General features: G+C 34.8%; 1 protein-coding gene across 1 annotated transcript in view; it reads left to right on the forward strand.

Annotated features, from left to right (window-relative positions):
- The window catches only part of LOC132745159 (speckle-type POZ protein B-like), an 85,407-nt gene extending 68,549 nt beyond the window's left edge, over positions 1–16,858 (forward strand). The window contains exons 7-9 of the mRNA XM_060733985.1: positions 489–611; positions 7,401–7,543; positions 12,297–16,858. Coding sequence (XP_060589968.1) covers positions 489–611; positions 7,401–7,543; positions 12,297–12,441 — 411 coding nt within the window. The 3' untranslated portion in view covers positions 12,442–16,858. The remainder of the gene's footprint in view (positions 1–488; positions 612–7,400; positions 7,544–12,296) is intronic.
- Positions 16,859–17,567: the final 709 nt, after the last annotated feature.

The raw sequence follows: 17,567 nt of genomic DNA on the forward strand, positions 1-17,567 counted from the left end.
CTCATAGTGGGTGTCTACCAAGTTTGGTCAAATAAAACCCTTAGGGTCATTGATTTTCCTTATATGTATATAGTAAAAACTTAAAAAAGTCTTCTTATAGAAAACCCAAAGAGCTAGAGTTTAGATACCAAGCATGAAATGTCTTCTAGTGAGTGTCTACATAGTTTGTTCAAATAAAAGCCATGGGGTAAAAATTGGCCACGCCCCAGGGGGTCATTGATTTTTCTTATATGTACATATGAGCCGCGTCACGACAAAACCAACATAATGGGTTTGCGACCAGCATGGATCCAGACCAGCCTGCACATTCGCGCAGTCTGATAAGGATGTATGCTGTTCGCTTACAAACTCAATTATAAGTAGAGAAACTGATAGCGAACAGCATGGATCACTTGATGTACTTAAAAACTTTATTATGTCATATGACCTTAAAGTAATAGACTTTTTATGTGAAAAAGCTATGTTTCATTTATCTTTTTATTTTTCAGAATCGTGTGGACATAGCAGATGTAGACCAAGATGTAATGCGAGAAATGTTACGCTTTATTTATACTGGTAAAGCACCTAACTTAGAAAAAATGGCAGATGATCTTTTAGCAGCAGCTGATAAGGTATGTTGATAACTATGCCTCCCTTCCCTGCCCTTCCTTCCAAAAGTGGGGGTATATTTATTGTTTTTACATATTGATGGTCAGTCCATAGACCAGACCTTGTCTGACTAATACTTCGAATGCTTTGGCCAACAGTCTTTTGATTTGATACTGATTTGGGTTTGATATAGAGGTTGGTTATGAGTAGTAGATAATTTTGCTAAAATTGAATGTAGCTTATTTAGTAATGGAAGTATGGTATACAAGCTTGGACAGAACAACCATTTTAACTTACCTTCAAGATGATCAAACTCACCTTGACCTTGAATTTATGACAAAATTATTGAATTTTGCTTAAGTTGACTGTAATTTTATAATTAATGAATGTATCTGTTTCATACTTAGTCAAAACAACACATAGTATAAAACCCTTGTGTTGAGCAAATGACCATTGATCAATGACCTTGATCTTTAAGAAAGGTCAAATTATTGACATAACTTTTATTAGGGTATGACCACCCGAGGGTACTTTATTGTTCGGAATTCGAGTTATGGCCAATTTCTTGAACTAATGCCCCTTTTTCAAAAATAAGGATTTTTTTTTACCTTTAATATATTCCACAATATCATCCTTATGAAAAATGTTTTCCCATTAAATTTTGGTAAGAAACAAAAAGTAACATTCAGCTAACAATCCACAAAAGCAAAATGATTGTTTGTACTCAAAATTTATGAAATTTTTTATGAAATATATATATAAATGTCGTCTGTCCGTAAACTTTTACTTTAAACGGCATCTCCTCATAAACCCCTGAGCCAATTTTATCCAAACTTCGCAGGAATGTTCCTTTGGAAGTCAACTTTAAAAATTGATCAAAGAATTTAATTCCATGCAGAACTCTGGTTGCCATGGCACCTGAAAGAAAAAACTTAAAAAATATTTGTTTAAAAAAACCTAAAGAGCTAGAGCTTAAATATTTGGCATGAAACATCATCTAGTCAGTGTCTACCGGGGGGGGGGGTCATTAATTTTTCTTATTTGTATATAATAAAAACTTAAAAAATCTTCTTTTAATAAATCCAGATAGGTAGAGCTTAGCTTTTAAGCATGAAAATCTTCTAATGGGTGTCTACCAAGTTTGTTCAAATAAAAGCCATGGGGGTCAATATTGGCCCCGCCCCAGGGGATCATTGTTTTTCCCTTTATGTATATAGTAAAAACTTTAAAAATCTTCTTCTAAAAAACCCTTAGAGCTATAGCTAAGATATTTAGCATGACACATCTTCAAATGGGTGTCTACCATTTTTTGTGTCGCTTCTCCGTCGTCTGTCTGTCTGTCCGTCCGTCACAAAACTTGTCCGGACTACTCCTCATAAACTACTGGTGCAATTTCATCCGAACTGTACAGGAATGATCAGTACCAAGTCTAGTTGTGCATATTGTCAGCATTTTCCGGTTCAATGATTTTTGTAAGAGTGATGGCTTTTAATAATTTTTATTTTTAAAGTTTGTCCGGACTACTTCTCTTATACCACTAATGCAATTTCAATGAAACTTTACAGGATTGATCTGTAGCTCAAGTCCTTGCGCATATTGCACGGGTTTTCCGAGTTATGGCCCTTTGATAAGGTGTTTTTTTCTGTGTGTTGCTAGATACACAAAAGCTTGTCCGGACTACTCCTCAGAAACTACTGGTGCAATTTTATCCAAACTTTACAGGAACCAAGTCTAGTTGTGCACTGTCCCTCTGTCACAAAACTTGTCCCAACATGAAATTGCCATCATGAGGCGACACATGTGATCACTGATCGCTCTTGTGTTCAAATAAGGGCCCTGGGATTAAAATTAGTCATCATTGATTTTCCTTATATGTATATAGTAAAAACTTAAAAAATCTTCTGTTAAAAGACCCAAAGAGCTAGAGTTTAGATATTAAGCATGAATTATCTTCTAGTGATTGTCTACCAAGTTTGTTCAAATAAAAAAAGCCCTGGGGACAAAATTGGCCCCGCCCAGAGTGGGGGGGGGGGTCATTGTTTTTCTCTATATGTGTATAGTAAAAACTAAAAATCTTCTTACAGCTAGAGCTTAGATATTTATCATGAAACATCTTCAAATGGGTGACTACCAAGTTTGTTCAAATAAAAGCCCCTGGGTTAAAATTGGTCCCGCCCAGGGGGCTTATATACAAGTGAGCAATTTCAGGGCCATCATGGCCCTCTTATTTCTTATGACTAATACTATTTTTTACTTTCTGCAGCTTTGAACTTTGTATGAGACATAAATCTGAAACCATTAGAGGTATCAACATGAAACTTTGTAGGTAGATTGATCTCATTAGATAGAAGTGCAGTGCAAAAGAACCTTAACTCTGCCTTGCCCAACTTTGGAGTTATTGCCCTTTGTTCATTTTTAAACTTTGAACTTTGTCTGTGACATAACTCTGACACTACAATAGGTATACTTTCCTGTGTCCAAAACCTATTCGGGGAACAACACCCAGTTCAACCGGTTCTTGTATTGAAAAGATTCCTGTTACATGTTCAAATCACTATGAAACTATGAAAAAATGCTTCAATACTGATGAAACTTGGCAAAAATGTTGACTGGACCATAGCTTCTGTAACAGCATGCTCAATCTTAAATTTCCTGTTACCATGGCAACAAGGGGACGTCTCAAAATTGCCAAAAATCACAATTTGGCATTGCTTTTTTCTATCAAAACTTCAAAGTGCGGCAACTTATCAATAACAACCTTTTGTTAAATACCATCAAGTTTGCAAGTTTATTTGCATAATCAGGCCTCTGGCCCATACACATATATACTAATCAAAAGTTCTAACGCTAATTATGATTTGGGACTATTTTTTAGAAAAACGGTAAAATATTCGATTCCAAAATTTTTATTGAAATAAATTCATTCTATCCCAAAACAAAATGCAAAAGCAAAACAAAACAATCCCAACAAATAAACGAGAAATCGACTTTTCCGTATCACAAGGGTCAGTTTCAAAAGTAACAAAGTCAATAAAGTGTATATCCGCCTCTAGCAACAACTGTTGCAATACATCTGCGGCGCATGGAGTTTATGTAACGTGTAATTGTCGGAACGGGGATGTTCTGCCATTCCTGAAGCAACGCATTCTCAAGGTCTTGGAGTGTTCTAGGCGCAGCTAGATGTTGACGTACACGACGTCCGAGCTCATCCCATAAATGCTCTATGAGTGAAAGATCAGGAGAACATGCAGGCCACGGTTACACGTTAATATTGTTTTGTTGCAAATGTTGAGCTGTGATTCATGCCGGGTGGGGTCTTGCGTTATCTTGTTGGAAACTGACGTCATTTTGTCGATTTATAAATGGTATGACAACGGGATTTAAGACATTGTTTATGTAACTTTTAGCATTCATGTTCCCACGAATGATAACGAGATCCAATTTACTCGTAGATGGTAACGGCAGCGATGCGCTCTGCAGGTCTTGTGCGATTCCGCATCTGGGATGTTTCAAGTCTATTATCTTGTGCAAGTGTAGTTACTCGCCGTCTGCAACAGAACCTGGAATAAGAATAGAGAAAGTAACTTTAGATAATCAGTAGGGTTTCTATCAATTGTTTCGATAGTGTTGTTCCGTAATTTAACGTGTTTTTTATGTGATAAAATTACATTAATATTGACAAAACCACAAAAATAAAAAAAAATATAAAAATAAAAGAAAGTACCTGTAGCTTGAAACTGTCTGTACAGTCTACGTATTGTACTCTCAGCACATCTTATTTGCCTCGCTACATTGCTTACGCGCGCTCCGGCTTGTAACATCCCAATCGCACGCTCTCTTTTTTCAATCCTTAGTTTTGGCATAATTACGGAATCATTCAATAAAATGGCTGTTATGACTACATGTGGGTATACGCTAAGAAGTGTTTTGTTCGAATTTTATTGATTGAAAATTCACATGAAGCGATTATGCACGAGAAAAGCGATTTTGACTGACCAAGCGTGTGTGCTCTCAAGCATGAAGCTATTATAAAACGTACGTGTAGTTGATATTATATACGTGTGGTGAATATTTCATATGTGTACATTTCTTCGTTTTGAAATAAAGTTCAATTGAGACGAGCGTTAGAACTTTTGATTAGTATATATACAGCATTATAATTTACATCTAAATATGAAGCATGAAGTCAAGGATTAACAATGTCAAATTTCAGTTTATAATACCAAACTAACATAATACACATTGGCATAAAAAACACATTGCTTCCTCTCATTAGGCTTACAATATCAACTGTTATTTAATAATGCCTGATACTTACAACACAACCAAAACTTTGCTTAATAATGTATAATATCTAATAAACATTCCATAAAATGTAAGAAATACATAAGCTTTCATTCTCAATAATCTCAGAATGAGAGAACATGATAAACCCAATGGAAAATGAAAAAAATAAAAACACTGACAGAAAGTCTTCTCTTTTTTTAATTAATAAACATGGCTATTATAAGTTTCTTATAACATTTGTACTGTCACATGACATCAGCCTGTAATATGTATCCAAAGTAGGATTATTAATAAATCTTGATGGTATGAATTTTCCTCTGATTTCAGAGTAAAGAGGACATATAAGAACAAAATGAAACTCATCCTCAATAACAGTTTCACAATAGGGACAGAAATGGAAGTCTCTCGGAATATTCTTATGTCTACCCTGTTCAATCATTAAATTATGGCATGAACTACGAAATTTAGCCATACTAGATCTAAACTTTTCAACATAAAGTATTGCAATATATTTTTATGCCACCACAGCATCTGCGATGCGGTGGCATATAGCCATTCACCTGTGTGCGTGTGTGTGTGTGTGTGTGTGTGTGTGTGTGTGTGTGTGTGTGTGTGTTATATTAAAAAAATCTTGTGAAAAACCACTAGTCCAATTTCAACAAAACTTGGCAGGATTGATCCTTGGGTGAAGGGCTTCCAAAGTTGTTCAAAGAATTTCATTCCATGCAGAAATCTGGTTGCCATGGCAACCATAAGGAATTATTAGAATAAATTTAAAAAAATCTTCTTGTAAAGACCAAAAAGGCCTAGAGCTTAGATATTTTGCATAAGGCATTGTCTGGTAGACCTCTACCAAGATTGTTCAAATTATTGCCCTGGGGTCAAAATTGGGCCCGTCACGGGGGTCATTGATTTTCACTATATGTACATATAGTAAAAAGTTAAAATACCTTCTTGTCTAGAGGTACAAGGCTTAGAGGTTTGATATTGGGTATATGATATCATCTATAGGTACTATACCAAAGTTGTTCAAATTTTGCCTCTAGTGTCATAATTAGCCCCGCCCTGGGGTTCATAGGTTTTCCTTATATGAATATAGTAAAAACTTTCAAAAAAATTATCTTCTGGAAACTGACAAATGCTAGAGGTTCGATATTTTGCATGAAACATTGTGTAGTGAACCTCTAGCAAGATTTTCAAATTATAGCCCTGCGGTTAAAATTGGCCCCGCCCTGGCGGTCTTTGATTTTCACTATGTACATATAGAAAAAATTAAAAAATCTTATTGTCTGAATGTACAAGGCTTAGAGCTCTGATATTTGGTATATAGTATCATCTATTGGTCCTCTACTAAAGTTGCTTAAATTATACACCTAGTGTTAAAATTGCCCTGCCCCAGAGGCGATAGTTTTCCTTATATGTATAAAGTAAAAACTTGAAAAATCCTTTTCTCTGAATTGACGAAGGCTAGAGGTTAAATATTTGGCATGAGACTTTGCGTAGTGAACCTCTACCAAGATTGTTCAAATTATAGCCCTGGGGTCAAAATTGGCCCCGCCCCGGGGGTCATTGATTTTCACTATGTACATACAGTAAAAAATTAAAAAATCTTCTTGTCTGAAGGTACAAGGCATAGAGCTTTGATGTTTGCTATATAATATCATCTATAGGTCCTCTACCAAAGTTTTTAAAATTTTCCCCTGGTGTCAGAATTGGCCCTGCCCGGGGCATTGATTCTCATTATGTACACAGTAAAAACAGAAACTAAAACAAATTTTTTTCTGAATTGGAGACAGCTACACCTTAGATATTTGACATGAAACGTTTTTTGGTGGACCTGCATCAAGATGGTTTTGAGACAGTGACCTTCTTTCTTGTCCTTTGATGTACAGCAATGAAATTTTGACCATGTGCAGTTTTAGTTGTAAAATTGAACTTTGATATCAGCTGACCTAGATTTTTATGATGTGACCTACTTTCTTGTCCTTTGATATATAGCTATGAAATTTGATCCATGTGCACAGATTTAGATGTAAAGTGAACTTTGATATCAGCTGACCTAGATTGTGCCTTACTGTGTTGTCCTTTGATGTACAGCCATGAAATTTAGGCTGTGTGAAATATGACCTTCACCACCAAATTCACTAGACTCAACTGCATTGATATATTCCTACTCTGATCTTTTATTTGAATAACAATAGATTTAACCACTAATCTGATCATAAGAATTAGATAGGTCAGGGATCTATGCATTATGGCAATCTTCAATTATATAGAAACAAAAAAAAATCTGTTCCTATACTACTATTTAGTGTTGTATTAATGCGGTGGCATAGCATTTTTCACAAATGCAATCTTGTTTAGTTATTGCCCTTTGTTTATTTTCTTACTTTATTCTTGTTTATTGTTGAATTTAAATCCATTATTGTAATGATTTTGTATAGAGTGTAATTTATTTTGTGATATTCTGGTTGTATTATATGAAGAAATACATTTGGTTGGTAATATTAATTTCTATATTTCAGTATGCTCTAGATCGTTTGAAGGTAATGTGTGAAGAAGCTCTGTGTTCAAGTCTCACTATAGAAAATGTGTGTGAAATATTGGTCCTAGCAGACCTACATAGTGCTGACCAGTTAAAAACACATGCCATTGATTTCATAAATAGGTAAGACTGAAAGAACAGTACAGAAATATAGTTCCTGTTTTGTCTGTTCGCACGGCCTTTTGTCTGTTCAATTGTCAGCACTACCGAAAATTAATGGGGGGGGGGGGGATCTAAGTATAAACAGAACAAAAGGGAACAAATTCAATAAAGTTTATTCTGTGGCAATAGAATAAGGGGCCATTTGCCCTTTATTGTAAACAAATTGACAAATGAAAATAACAAAAGAAGCAACCACTTATTTCATTTCAGTCCATCTGTCGCACTCTTTTCCAGAGATATTTATTGAATGATTTTATTAACCAGGTTTTCCGAAGGAAAAAACTGGTAATTAGATTGAGGTATGTCGGCGAGTGGGCGGCGGACGTAAACAATTTCTTCTGTGCGCAACTCCTTCTACATTTCTCAACGGATTTTAACCAAACTTTCACAGAAGCTTTGTCATCAAGTGCCCTGGCGCATATTGTCGGGGTTTTGCGATTGGATAATATTTGACCTAATTATGGCCCTTTGTTTTTTTTCCTTATATAGAATATATTGTGAACAATTTCTTCTGTGCGCAACTCCTCCTACATTTCTAATCGAATTTTGACCAAACTTTCATAGAAGCTTTGGCATCAAGTGCCCTGGGGCATATTGTCAGGGTTTTGCGATTGGATAATATTTGACCTAATTATGGTCCTTTGTTTTTTTTCCTTATACAGAATATATAGTGAACAATTTCTACTGTGCGCAACTTCTCCTACATTTTTTAACGGATTTTGACCAAACTTTCACAGAAGCTTTTTTATCAAGTGCCCTGGCGCATATTGTCGAGGTTTTGTGATTGGATAATATTTGACCTAATTATGGCCCTTTGTTTTTTTTTCCTTATACAGAATGATCAATATATAGTGAACAAATTCTTCTGTGCTGAACTCGTCCTACATTTCTCAACGGATTTTGTTCAAACTTTCACAGAAGCTTTGTCATCAAGTGCCCTGGCGCATATTGTAGGGGTTTTGTGATTGGATAATTTTTTACCTAATTATGGCCCTTTGTTTTTTTTCCTTATACAGAATATATAGTAAACACTTCTTCTGTGGCAATTCCTCCTACATTATTCATGTTTTACATTGCACATAGTTACATTGTTTGTTGCTTGTATTTGTATTTCAAATACAACATATTTATCTACAATGGTGATAATTGAAAACCAGGTTTCGTGGCATTGCCATGTTTTGTGTTGAAACTTAACAGAGTGAGATGAGTAAGAGGACATGTAGTGTACAAGAGCCATAACTCTACCGTGCACAAAGTCTTATTCTGATACCCCAATTGTCTGTTGCCTATCATTATCCTTTATAGCTTGACTAAACAAAGTTTTTGGAGAGTTGTCCTCTGTCCTGACCCCTACAGTTTTTATACTGTCATTTTTATGCCCCCGGGCATATAGTAATTGAACCGTCTGTCCGTCCGTCCGTACGAGGTTAACCTAGAACAGCAAGTTGGATTTTTCTTAAGTTCTACCTGTACCAATGGCTTCTAAGTTTACACACTTACTAATCAATACAAAGTACATGATCTAGGCAAGTTACATAACTCTGGCTTTCATATTTACCAAGTTATTGCCCTTTTCAGCACTTAGAAAATGAATAATGGTTAACCTAAAACGGCAAGTTGGAAATATCTTAAGTTCTATCTATACTAATGGCTTTATAATTTCCACACTTACTTAACAATACAAAGTACATGATATTGCCAAGTTATATAACTGTGTAATCCATATTTCCCAGTTATTTCCCTTTTTACACTTTGAAAATAGGGCCTTGTCTGGTTAACCTATTTCGGCAAGTTGGATTTATCTTAAATTTCTCCTAATTGCTTAATTTCTTTAATGATATCTTTCATATTTAGTAGGTGGATACATTTGAAGGTCCTCTAATTTTTTGTGGAGTAAGCGGTCTCTAGGGTCAAGGTCACTGGTTTAAAAAATAAATATAAACATTTTTGCTCATACAGCCTTTATTTTTTAGTTGATGTCTTAGTTTAATACAAACATGCCAAGGGAGGTCCTCCTTCTTTGGGTGTAGTAAGCGGTCATTTGGGTCAAGGTCGATGTTACCAATGTCAAGGTCACCAATGTTAAAAATAGATTTTTACATTTTTACAGGTGTATTGACCTTTTTCTATAGACAGATGTTATTTATAATTGATAGAAACATAAACTTTGATGGAGTTAGTTGTCAGTTGGGTCAAGGTCACCAGTGCTATAAATAGATTTTTACACATTTGCTCATACAGCCTTTATTAAGTGACAGATATATTTTATATTTGGTAGGAAGATAACTTGCATGGTATTCATCCTTTTGATTGGGGTAGGGATCAGTGGGTCAAGGTCACTTGTGTTAAAAATAGATTTTTACACTTTTGCCCCTACAGCTTTTATTTATTGACAGATGTATTTCATATTTGGTAGGACGATAACCTGCATGGTATTCTTCCTTTGGATGGAGTAAGGGGTCAGTTGGGTCAAGGTGACCAGTGCTCAAAATAGATTTTTACACTTTTGCCCATACAGCCTTTATTTATTGACAGATGTATTTCATATTTGGTAGGAAGATAACTTGCATGAAGTTGAGCAATTACTTGGCAACTTATATTTTTCAAAATTACAAAATGCCATGACTTTGTCAAGCTATATAACTTGTGTTTACAATTTTTTGGCAATTTTTCTGTCCATAACTGAGTGAATGGGTAAACATTTTTTGAAATATTGCTACTAAGAAGAATCGGAGCCGGGGGCATTTGTGTTTAACAAACACGTTCTTGTTTTTTTTATATAACTCCAGCTCTTATATTTAAAGAATATTCTCCCCTTGTACTTAAGAATTTCCTGATAAAAAATGTAAGTGTTTTCTGTAACTTCTTTATTAGTTATGTCTCCCAAAATTTTTTGGGAGACATAATGTTTTTGTCTTCGCCGTCTGTCTGTGCCCGTCCGGTTGTCAGTCTGTCCGTATTAAGCTTGTCGCGCCTTCACAAGTCAAACTACTGGAGGTGTTCAAACAAACTTTACAGGAGTGATCAGTACCATCTGTCGTTTGTTGCACAAAATGGTGGCTAGAGCTAAAAATAGAAAAATCTTGTCCGGCTTTCACAGGTCAAACTACTAGTGGGATTTTAATGAGAGTGACCATACATAGTTTTGGGAGACATGTTTTTTTTGACAAAAACCCTTCTAGTTTAAAACTTACTTTAAACTTCAAGTAATCATCATTGTATGTAAAAAGGTTTATAGCTCTAGCCCCAATATTTTCAGAATTATTTCCCAAAATGGCTGTCAGAGCTTAAAATAGTAAAACCTTTAAACAACAACTCCTCCTCAGCCACTTGATAGATTTTGATGAAACTGTACAACAATGATCATTAGGTAGTCTTTATAAAATTGCTCAAATCAGGGTTTTACATGGCATTGATATTTTAGGGGTCCAGAAGGTTAAAAAATTTGGGTTCCAGGCCAACTTAAAGGGGTCAAGTAGGTTAAAAAATGATGGGTCCAGGCCAACTTTTAGGGGTCCAGTAGGTTAAAAAATGAGGGGTCCAGGCCAACTTTTAGGGGTCCAATATTATACATCACAACAGTATATTGATTGAAGTCTGAAAAAGACAAGAGTACCCAATCTGCTCAAATAAAAAAAAATGAGGAACTTTTTGTTAAAATACATGAGGTGCAGATAATTTGTCATTGTTACAAAGCCTTTTAAGCTCACCTGTCACAAAGTGACATGGTGAGCTTTTGTGATCGCTTTTCATCCGGCGTCCGTCCATCCGTAAACGACATCTCCTCATAAACCGCTAAGCCAATTTCATCCAAACTTTACAGGAATGTTCCTTTGGTAGTCAACTTTAAAAGTTGTTCAAAGAATTTAATTCCAAGCAGAACTCTGGTTGCCATGGCAACCAAAAGAAAAAACTTAAAATATCTTCTTTTAGAAAACCGAAAGAGCTACAGCTTAAATATTTAGCATGAAACATCATCTAGTCAGTGTCTACCATGTTTGTTCAAATAAATACCCTGGGGTCAAAATTGGCCCCTCCCTGGGGGGTCATTGATTTTCCTTATTTGTATATAGTAAAAACTTACAAAATCTTCTTTTAAAAAACCCAAATAGCTAGAGCTTAGATATTAAGCATGAAACATCTTCTAATGGGTGTCTACCAAGTTTGTTCAAATTATGCCCTGGGGTAAAAATTGGCCCCGTCCCAGGGGGTCATTGTTTTTTCCTTTATGTTGTAGTAAAAAAATTAAAAAATCTTCTTTTAAAAACCCAAATAGCTAGAGCTTAGATATTAAGCATGAAATATTCTCTAGTGGATATCTACCAAGTTTGTTCAAATAAAAGCCCCTGGTTTAAAATTGGCCTTGGCCCAGGGGCCTATATACAGGTGAGCGATTTCAGGGCCATCATGGCCCTCGTGTTTATATTGTAATTATTATAATAGTCTTCTTGTGTGAAATTAGATTTCCTAGAGCTTTATTATTTGGCATGTAGTATTTCCTACCAGATGTCCACAAATGTAACAAAATTTGCAGCTTGGGTAAAAATGAAAACCTAATGTGACCTAATTACTGATTTTTGCATTGAATGGTTGTGAATATTTCTAGCATTGTACCTCAGGTCAGCAATCCAGGGCCATCAAGGCCCTTTTGTCTGTTATATTATAACAGTGAATGTTTTAGTGAGCTCTTGTGATATGACATTTCTCATTTCAGTCATGCAACAGATGTAATGGAAACACAAGGCTGGAAGACATTGATAATGAGTCACCCACATCTAATTGCAGACGCATTCCGCGCATTAGCCAGCCAACAGAGTCCACCTTTGGGCCCACCACGGAAACGTGTAAAGCAGTCCTAAAACATTGACATGGATTGTGATATAAAACTTTTTTGGGGCTTTCTAAAGGAATTGCTTTCATACATTAGTTACAAAGGATAATTGTACAGAAGTTGAGCATTGATGCATGGGGTATTGATGTATCATACTTGTACACATTAGTGAAGATCTGTGACAAGTTCACGACACATGATGTATGTACTGTATGTGTCATAAATAAAACTCTATCATTACTTATATTTGAAACATCAAAATAATAACCTATTTATTTATAGTTTGACTGTACAGTTGTATAAAAGATGTTTAGGTGTGATATCATAACTTCATTGTTGTTAAAGATGTATTAGGACCATTTGTTCTCAAATTTTGGAAATGAAAATTGTATAAAAGCCAGAGGTTAAAGCAGCATGCCTCTTCATAATGACTGAAAATCTGCCGTTGCACTAATATTTAAATACATAAAATAATTGAAAGAAATCAAAATATGTCTTTAAAACTTTTATATTTTGACATTTTTGCTTTGAAAATAGACAGTTCGCTTTACCGCCATCAGAATATACCATAAATTACAGAATTCTATCACATGGGTTATTTCTAGCACACTTGATGACAAGGACACTATTAGGATAGGAGATCTTAGATGCACATGATCCGGGATCATACCAGACATAAAGGGAAACAAATTAATGACCTTGATTTCAACTTAATGGCTGCTTTTCAATCATATTGTCAATATTATCTGCCCTTGTCATTTACAGCCATAATTGTCAGATGAGCAATATAATGCCAGCATGGCCCTCTTTAGATATAGTGATATACAATCTTACTTGCTCATGCAACCATGTGCATTAAGCTACTTGTTTGTAGCGACCACTTTATGATCCCCTGATCATTTTCTCTCTTTTTCTTTAATATATTAAGCAGCCACTTTTTCAAGTCAATTTATATGCCTGAAAGAATTTTGGCATATATTGTTATGCACAAGGTTGTCTGTCTGATAGCAGGTTTTCTTGTCCCGTCTGTATTTTTTTAACCAGTGGTAGGTAATTCAAACTACTTGGCAGAAATGTTAACCATAATGAGACAATGTGCAGAGCGCAGGTTAGACCTTTCTCAGGTCAAGGTCACACTTAGTCATTTTGTTTTAATATCAATTTTTTGTCTGCTCTATGTCTTTTGAACCGATCAAAGGAATTAAAAACTTTTTGGCAGAAATATTACTTATATTGGGACAGTGTGCAGAGCATAAGTTTGGACTTCCTACTATTAAAATTGGCCCCACCCTGGGGATTTATTGATTTATATAGACTTATGTAGGCGTTTTCTTGTCCAGTCTGTATCTTTTGAACCAGTGGAAGGAAATTCAAAGTACTTGGCAGAAATCTTAATCATAATTAGATGATGTGCAGACAGCAGGTTTGACCTTCCTCAGGTCAAAGTCTAGGTCACACTTAGTCATTTTGTATCAATTTCAAAATTTTGTGTTCGCTCTTTTCTTTTAAACAGATAGTATGAAATTAAATCTATTTGGTAGAAATATTTATATTACTGAGATGATGTGCAGTGCGCAGTTTTGGACTACGTCATGTCAAGGTCACACTGACTCATTTAAAATCCTTATATAATTATTAATTATATATATTATAAAGGGAGATAACAATATATATATATACCTCCCTTTATTTTCCAAAATTTATTACTTTATAATGTTTTTTTGTTTTTTTTATCAAACTATATTTTTAGATTTTTTTCCTGTTAAGATTATAATAATTGAGGTGAGACAGTCTTATTAACAGAAACTGATTTTACTTGAGATATTTAAATTCAATTAATAACAATAAGTTGTAAATGAGGCATATAAAATGTCAATTTTTTAAGGTAATTTATCAAAACTTTGGACATGAATACTGTTTAGCTTTATAGCCCTCTGCATTTTGAATTGCTGAATTTTAAAAGCTTTAAATCAAAGAAGGTAATAACAACACATTTTCTTGTGCCCAAAAATATTATTAATTTTGTTAAGCTTAGATATTTTGCATGAAGCATCCCTTGTTGACATCTACAAAATTTATATAAATCATACTCCTGGGGTCAATTGGTCCTGCCCTAGGAGTTGCATAGATAGAAAAACTTATTTTCATATATGTATTCTTACGTAAAGTTAGAAATCCCAGATCTCAGTTATTTGGCATGTATTATTACATAGAAGAACCCTGTTACTGTTCTAAAAATCATTTCACTGATATTAAAAATGGCTGTGCCCAGAGGGTTGGCGGGGGCATGGGTAGGTCTGGCACAGTTTACATGTATACAGATTTATATAGTTTACATGTCTTAAAAGTCTTATCCTCCAACATACAATATGCAGAGCATAGATTTTTAGCATGTATCATCACTTTGTAAAAGTAGAATTATCAGATTTATGATTGATGTTTGTGTGAGTATTGGTGTTATAAATGTAAAGGGAGGTAATAAATAAGAAAAAAATATTTGTAAGCATAGCATTTTGATTTATTATAATTTTTAGGCAGAATATTTTGTGCTTTTGAATTTCTGGTATAATATTATTTATATGTTTCTTTGAATTTTTATCATTTAAAAACCAACTTTATAGTTGTTTTCAGTCAGTATATATACTCCGTGATAATTGCGTGGAGGAAAATAATCACCACTCTGTGCTTCAAAATTAGTTTTTAAGGGCATGGATGGTGACAATGTCTGGGGTCTGTACACAGCTGAAAGCTGTGGCATATATAATTGTCACTAAGTACTCATGTGACAAGAGCATAGCTTTTTGGCATGTATCAGTATAGATCTTAATATTGATAATTGAAATAAAACATGTTTTGAACAAATGTTATAATTGTGTATCCTCTCTGTTTAAACATTATTTTTGAGTACTTTAAATTTTATTTTCACTTTAAACAAATTTGCATTCGGGCGTATATTGCCACATTATGCGGTGCTCTTGTTGCTTATTTCGATCACAAGTGTCAACAATCAAAACCTAATGCATGCGTGAAAATTTTCATTCCCAAAACAGGTAGCATATACAAATGAAGTTAAATATAATTGTCATTTGTATTATCTAGTAAAATCAATAAAACAAAGCAACGCTCTGCCTCTATTGTGATGGTGTATAGGCATCTCTGATGATATTTAGACTGCGTTGAATTGACCTTGAACTTGATCAGCAGTTAAGTAAATTAAATGTTATTTGACATAGTTTGTTTATTTTAAATGAAAAATTGCACAACAGAAAGCATAAACACTGAATTGACAAGAAAAGATATGGAGGGGTTAAAAAATTATGGAAAAATATTAAACTTGTACGTAATGGATCAAAACCGTTTTGTTAATGAAAGTCAGAAAGTCTTTTTTATAGCACAAAGTGCTCAAGGATACCTTCTGTGATCACAATTTGTCCAGCGTGCATCTGTCATCAACTTTTGTACAAACAATTTCTTCTCAAAAATCACTGGGCCAAATTTAATGAAATTTTCCTGGGATGTTCCTAGCATGATGTTCTACAAATGGTTCTGCTCCATTTAACATCTGGGTCAGAAGGGCTAAAAATTGATTCATAAGATGTTATCTTTAAAAATTCTTCTCTGAAAGTGCAAGGACTAGAGCTAAGATATTTTTATGTGTACTGGTTCGGGACCACCAAAACCGGACAACCACCAAACCCAGACAGCCCCGAAAATGCTTGATTTAGTATTTTCTTTGTTCATTGGTTGTCAGTCACTTTTTTATCAACAAGAAATGCATGTTTCTTCTATAATTAAGTCAATAAATTCATTTCAACCTCCGTAAATGGTAATATTTCAATGTCTTTTTAGCTCACCTGTCACAAAGTGACAGGGTGAGCTTTTGTGATCGCTTTTCGTCCTGCGTCCGTCCGTCGTCCGTAAACTTTTACTTTAAATGACATCTCCTCATAAACCACTAGGCCAATTTCATCCAAACTTCACAGGAATGTTCCTTTGGTGGTCACCTTTAAAAATTGTTCAAAGAATTTAATTCCATGCAAAACTCTGGTTGCCATGGCAACCGAAAGAAAAAACTTTAAATATCTTCTTTTAAAAAACCATAAGAGCTAGAGCTTAGATATTTGGCATGAAACATCATCTAGTGAGTGTCTACCAAGTTTGTTCAAATAAAAGCCCTGGGGTCAAAATTGGCCCCACCCCGGGGGGTCATTGATTTTCCCTATATGCATATAGTAAAAACTTAAAAAATCTTCTTTTAAAGAACCCAAAGAGCTAGAGCTAAGATATTTAGCATGAAACATGTTCTAATTGGTGTCTACCAAGTTTGTTCAAATAAAAGCCCTGGGGTCAAAATTGGCCCCGCCCCCGGGGTCATTGATTTTCCCTATATGCATATAGTAAAAACTTAAAAAACCTTCTTTTAAAGAACTCAAAGAGCTAGAGCTTAGATATTTGGCATGAAACATCTTTTAGTGAGTGTCTACCAAGTTTGTTCAAATAAAAGCCCTTTGGTCAAAATTGGCCCCGCCCCGGGGGTCATTGATTTTCCCTATATGCATATAGTAAAAACTTAAAAAATCTTCTTTTAAAGAACCCAAAGAGCTAGAGCTAAGATATTTAGCATGAAACATGTTCTAATGGGTGTCTACCAAGTTTGTTCAAATAAAAGCCTTGGGGTGAAAATTGGCCCCGCCCCGGGGGTCATTGATTTTCCCTATATGCATATAGTAAAAACTTAAAAATCTTCTTTTAAAGGACTCAAACAGCTAGAGCTTAGATATTTGGCATGAAACATCTTCTAGTGTGTGTCTACCAAGTTTGTTCAAATAAAAGCCCTGGGGTCAAAATTGGCCCCGCCCCGGGGGGTCATTGATTTTCCCTATATGCATATAGTAAAAACTTGAAAAATCTTCTTTTAAAGAACCCAAAGAGCTAGAGCTAAGATATTTAGCATGAAACATCTTCTAATGGGTGTCTACCAAGTTTGTTCAAATAAAAGCCCTGGGGTGAAAATTGGCCCCGCCCCAGGGGGTCATTGATTTTCCCTATATGCATATAGTAAAAACTTAAAAAATCTTCTTTTAAAGAACTCAAAGAGCTATGGATAAGATATTGAGCATCAAACATGTTCTAATAGGTGTCTACCAAGTTTGT

The sequence above is a fragment of the Ruditapes philippinarum genome, unplaced genomic scaffold (genome assembly GCF_026571515.1).
Source record: "Ruditapes philippinarum isolate M1 unplaced genomic scaffold, ASM2657151v2 ctg323_1_1_1_1, whole genome shotgun sequence".
Taxonomy (NCBI): domain Eukaryota; kingdom Metazoa; phylum Mollusca; class Bivalvia; order Venerida; family Veneridae; genus Ruditapes; species Ruditapes philippinarum.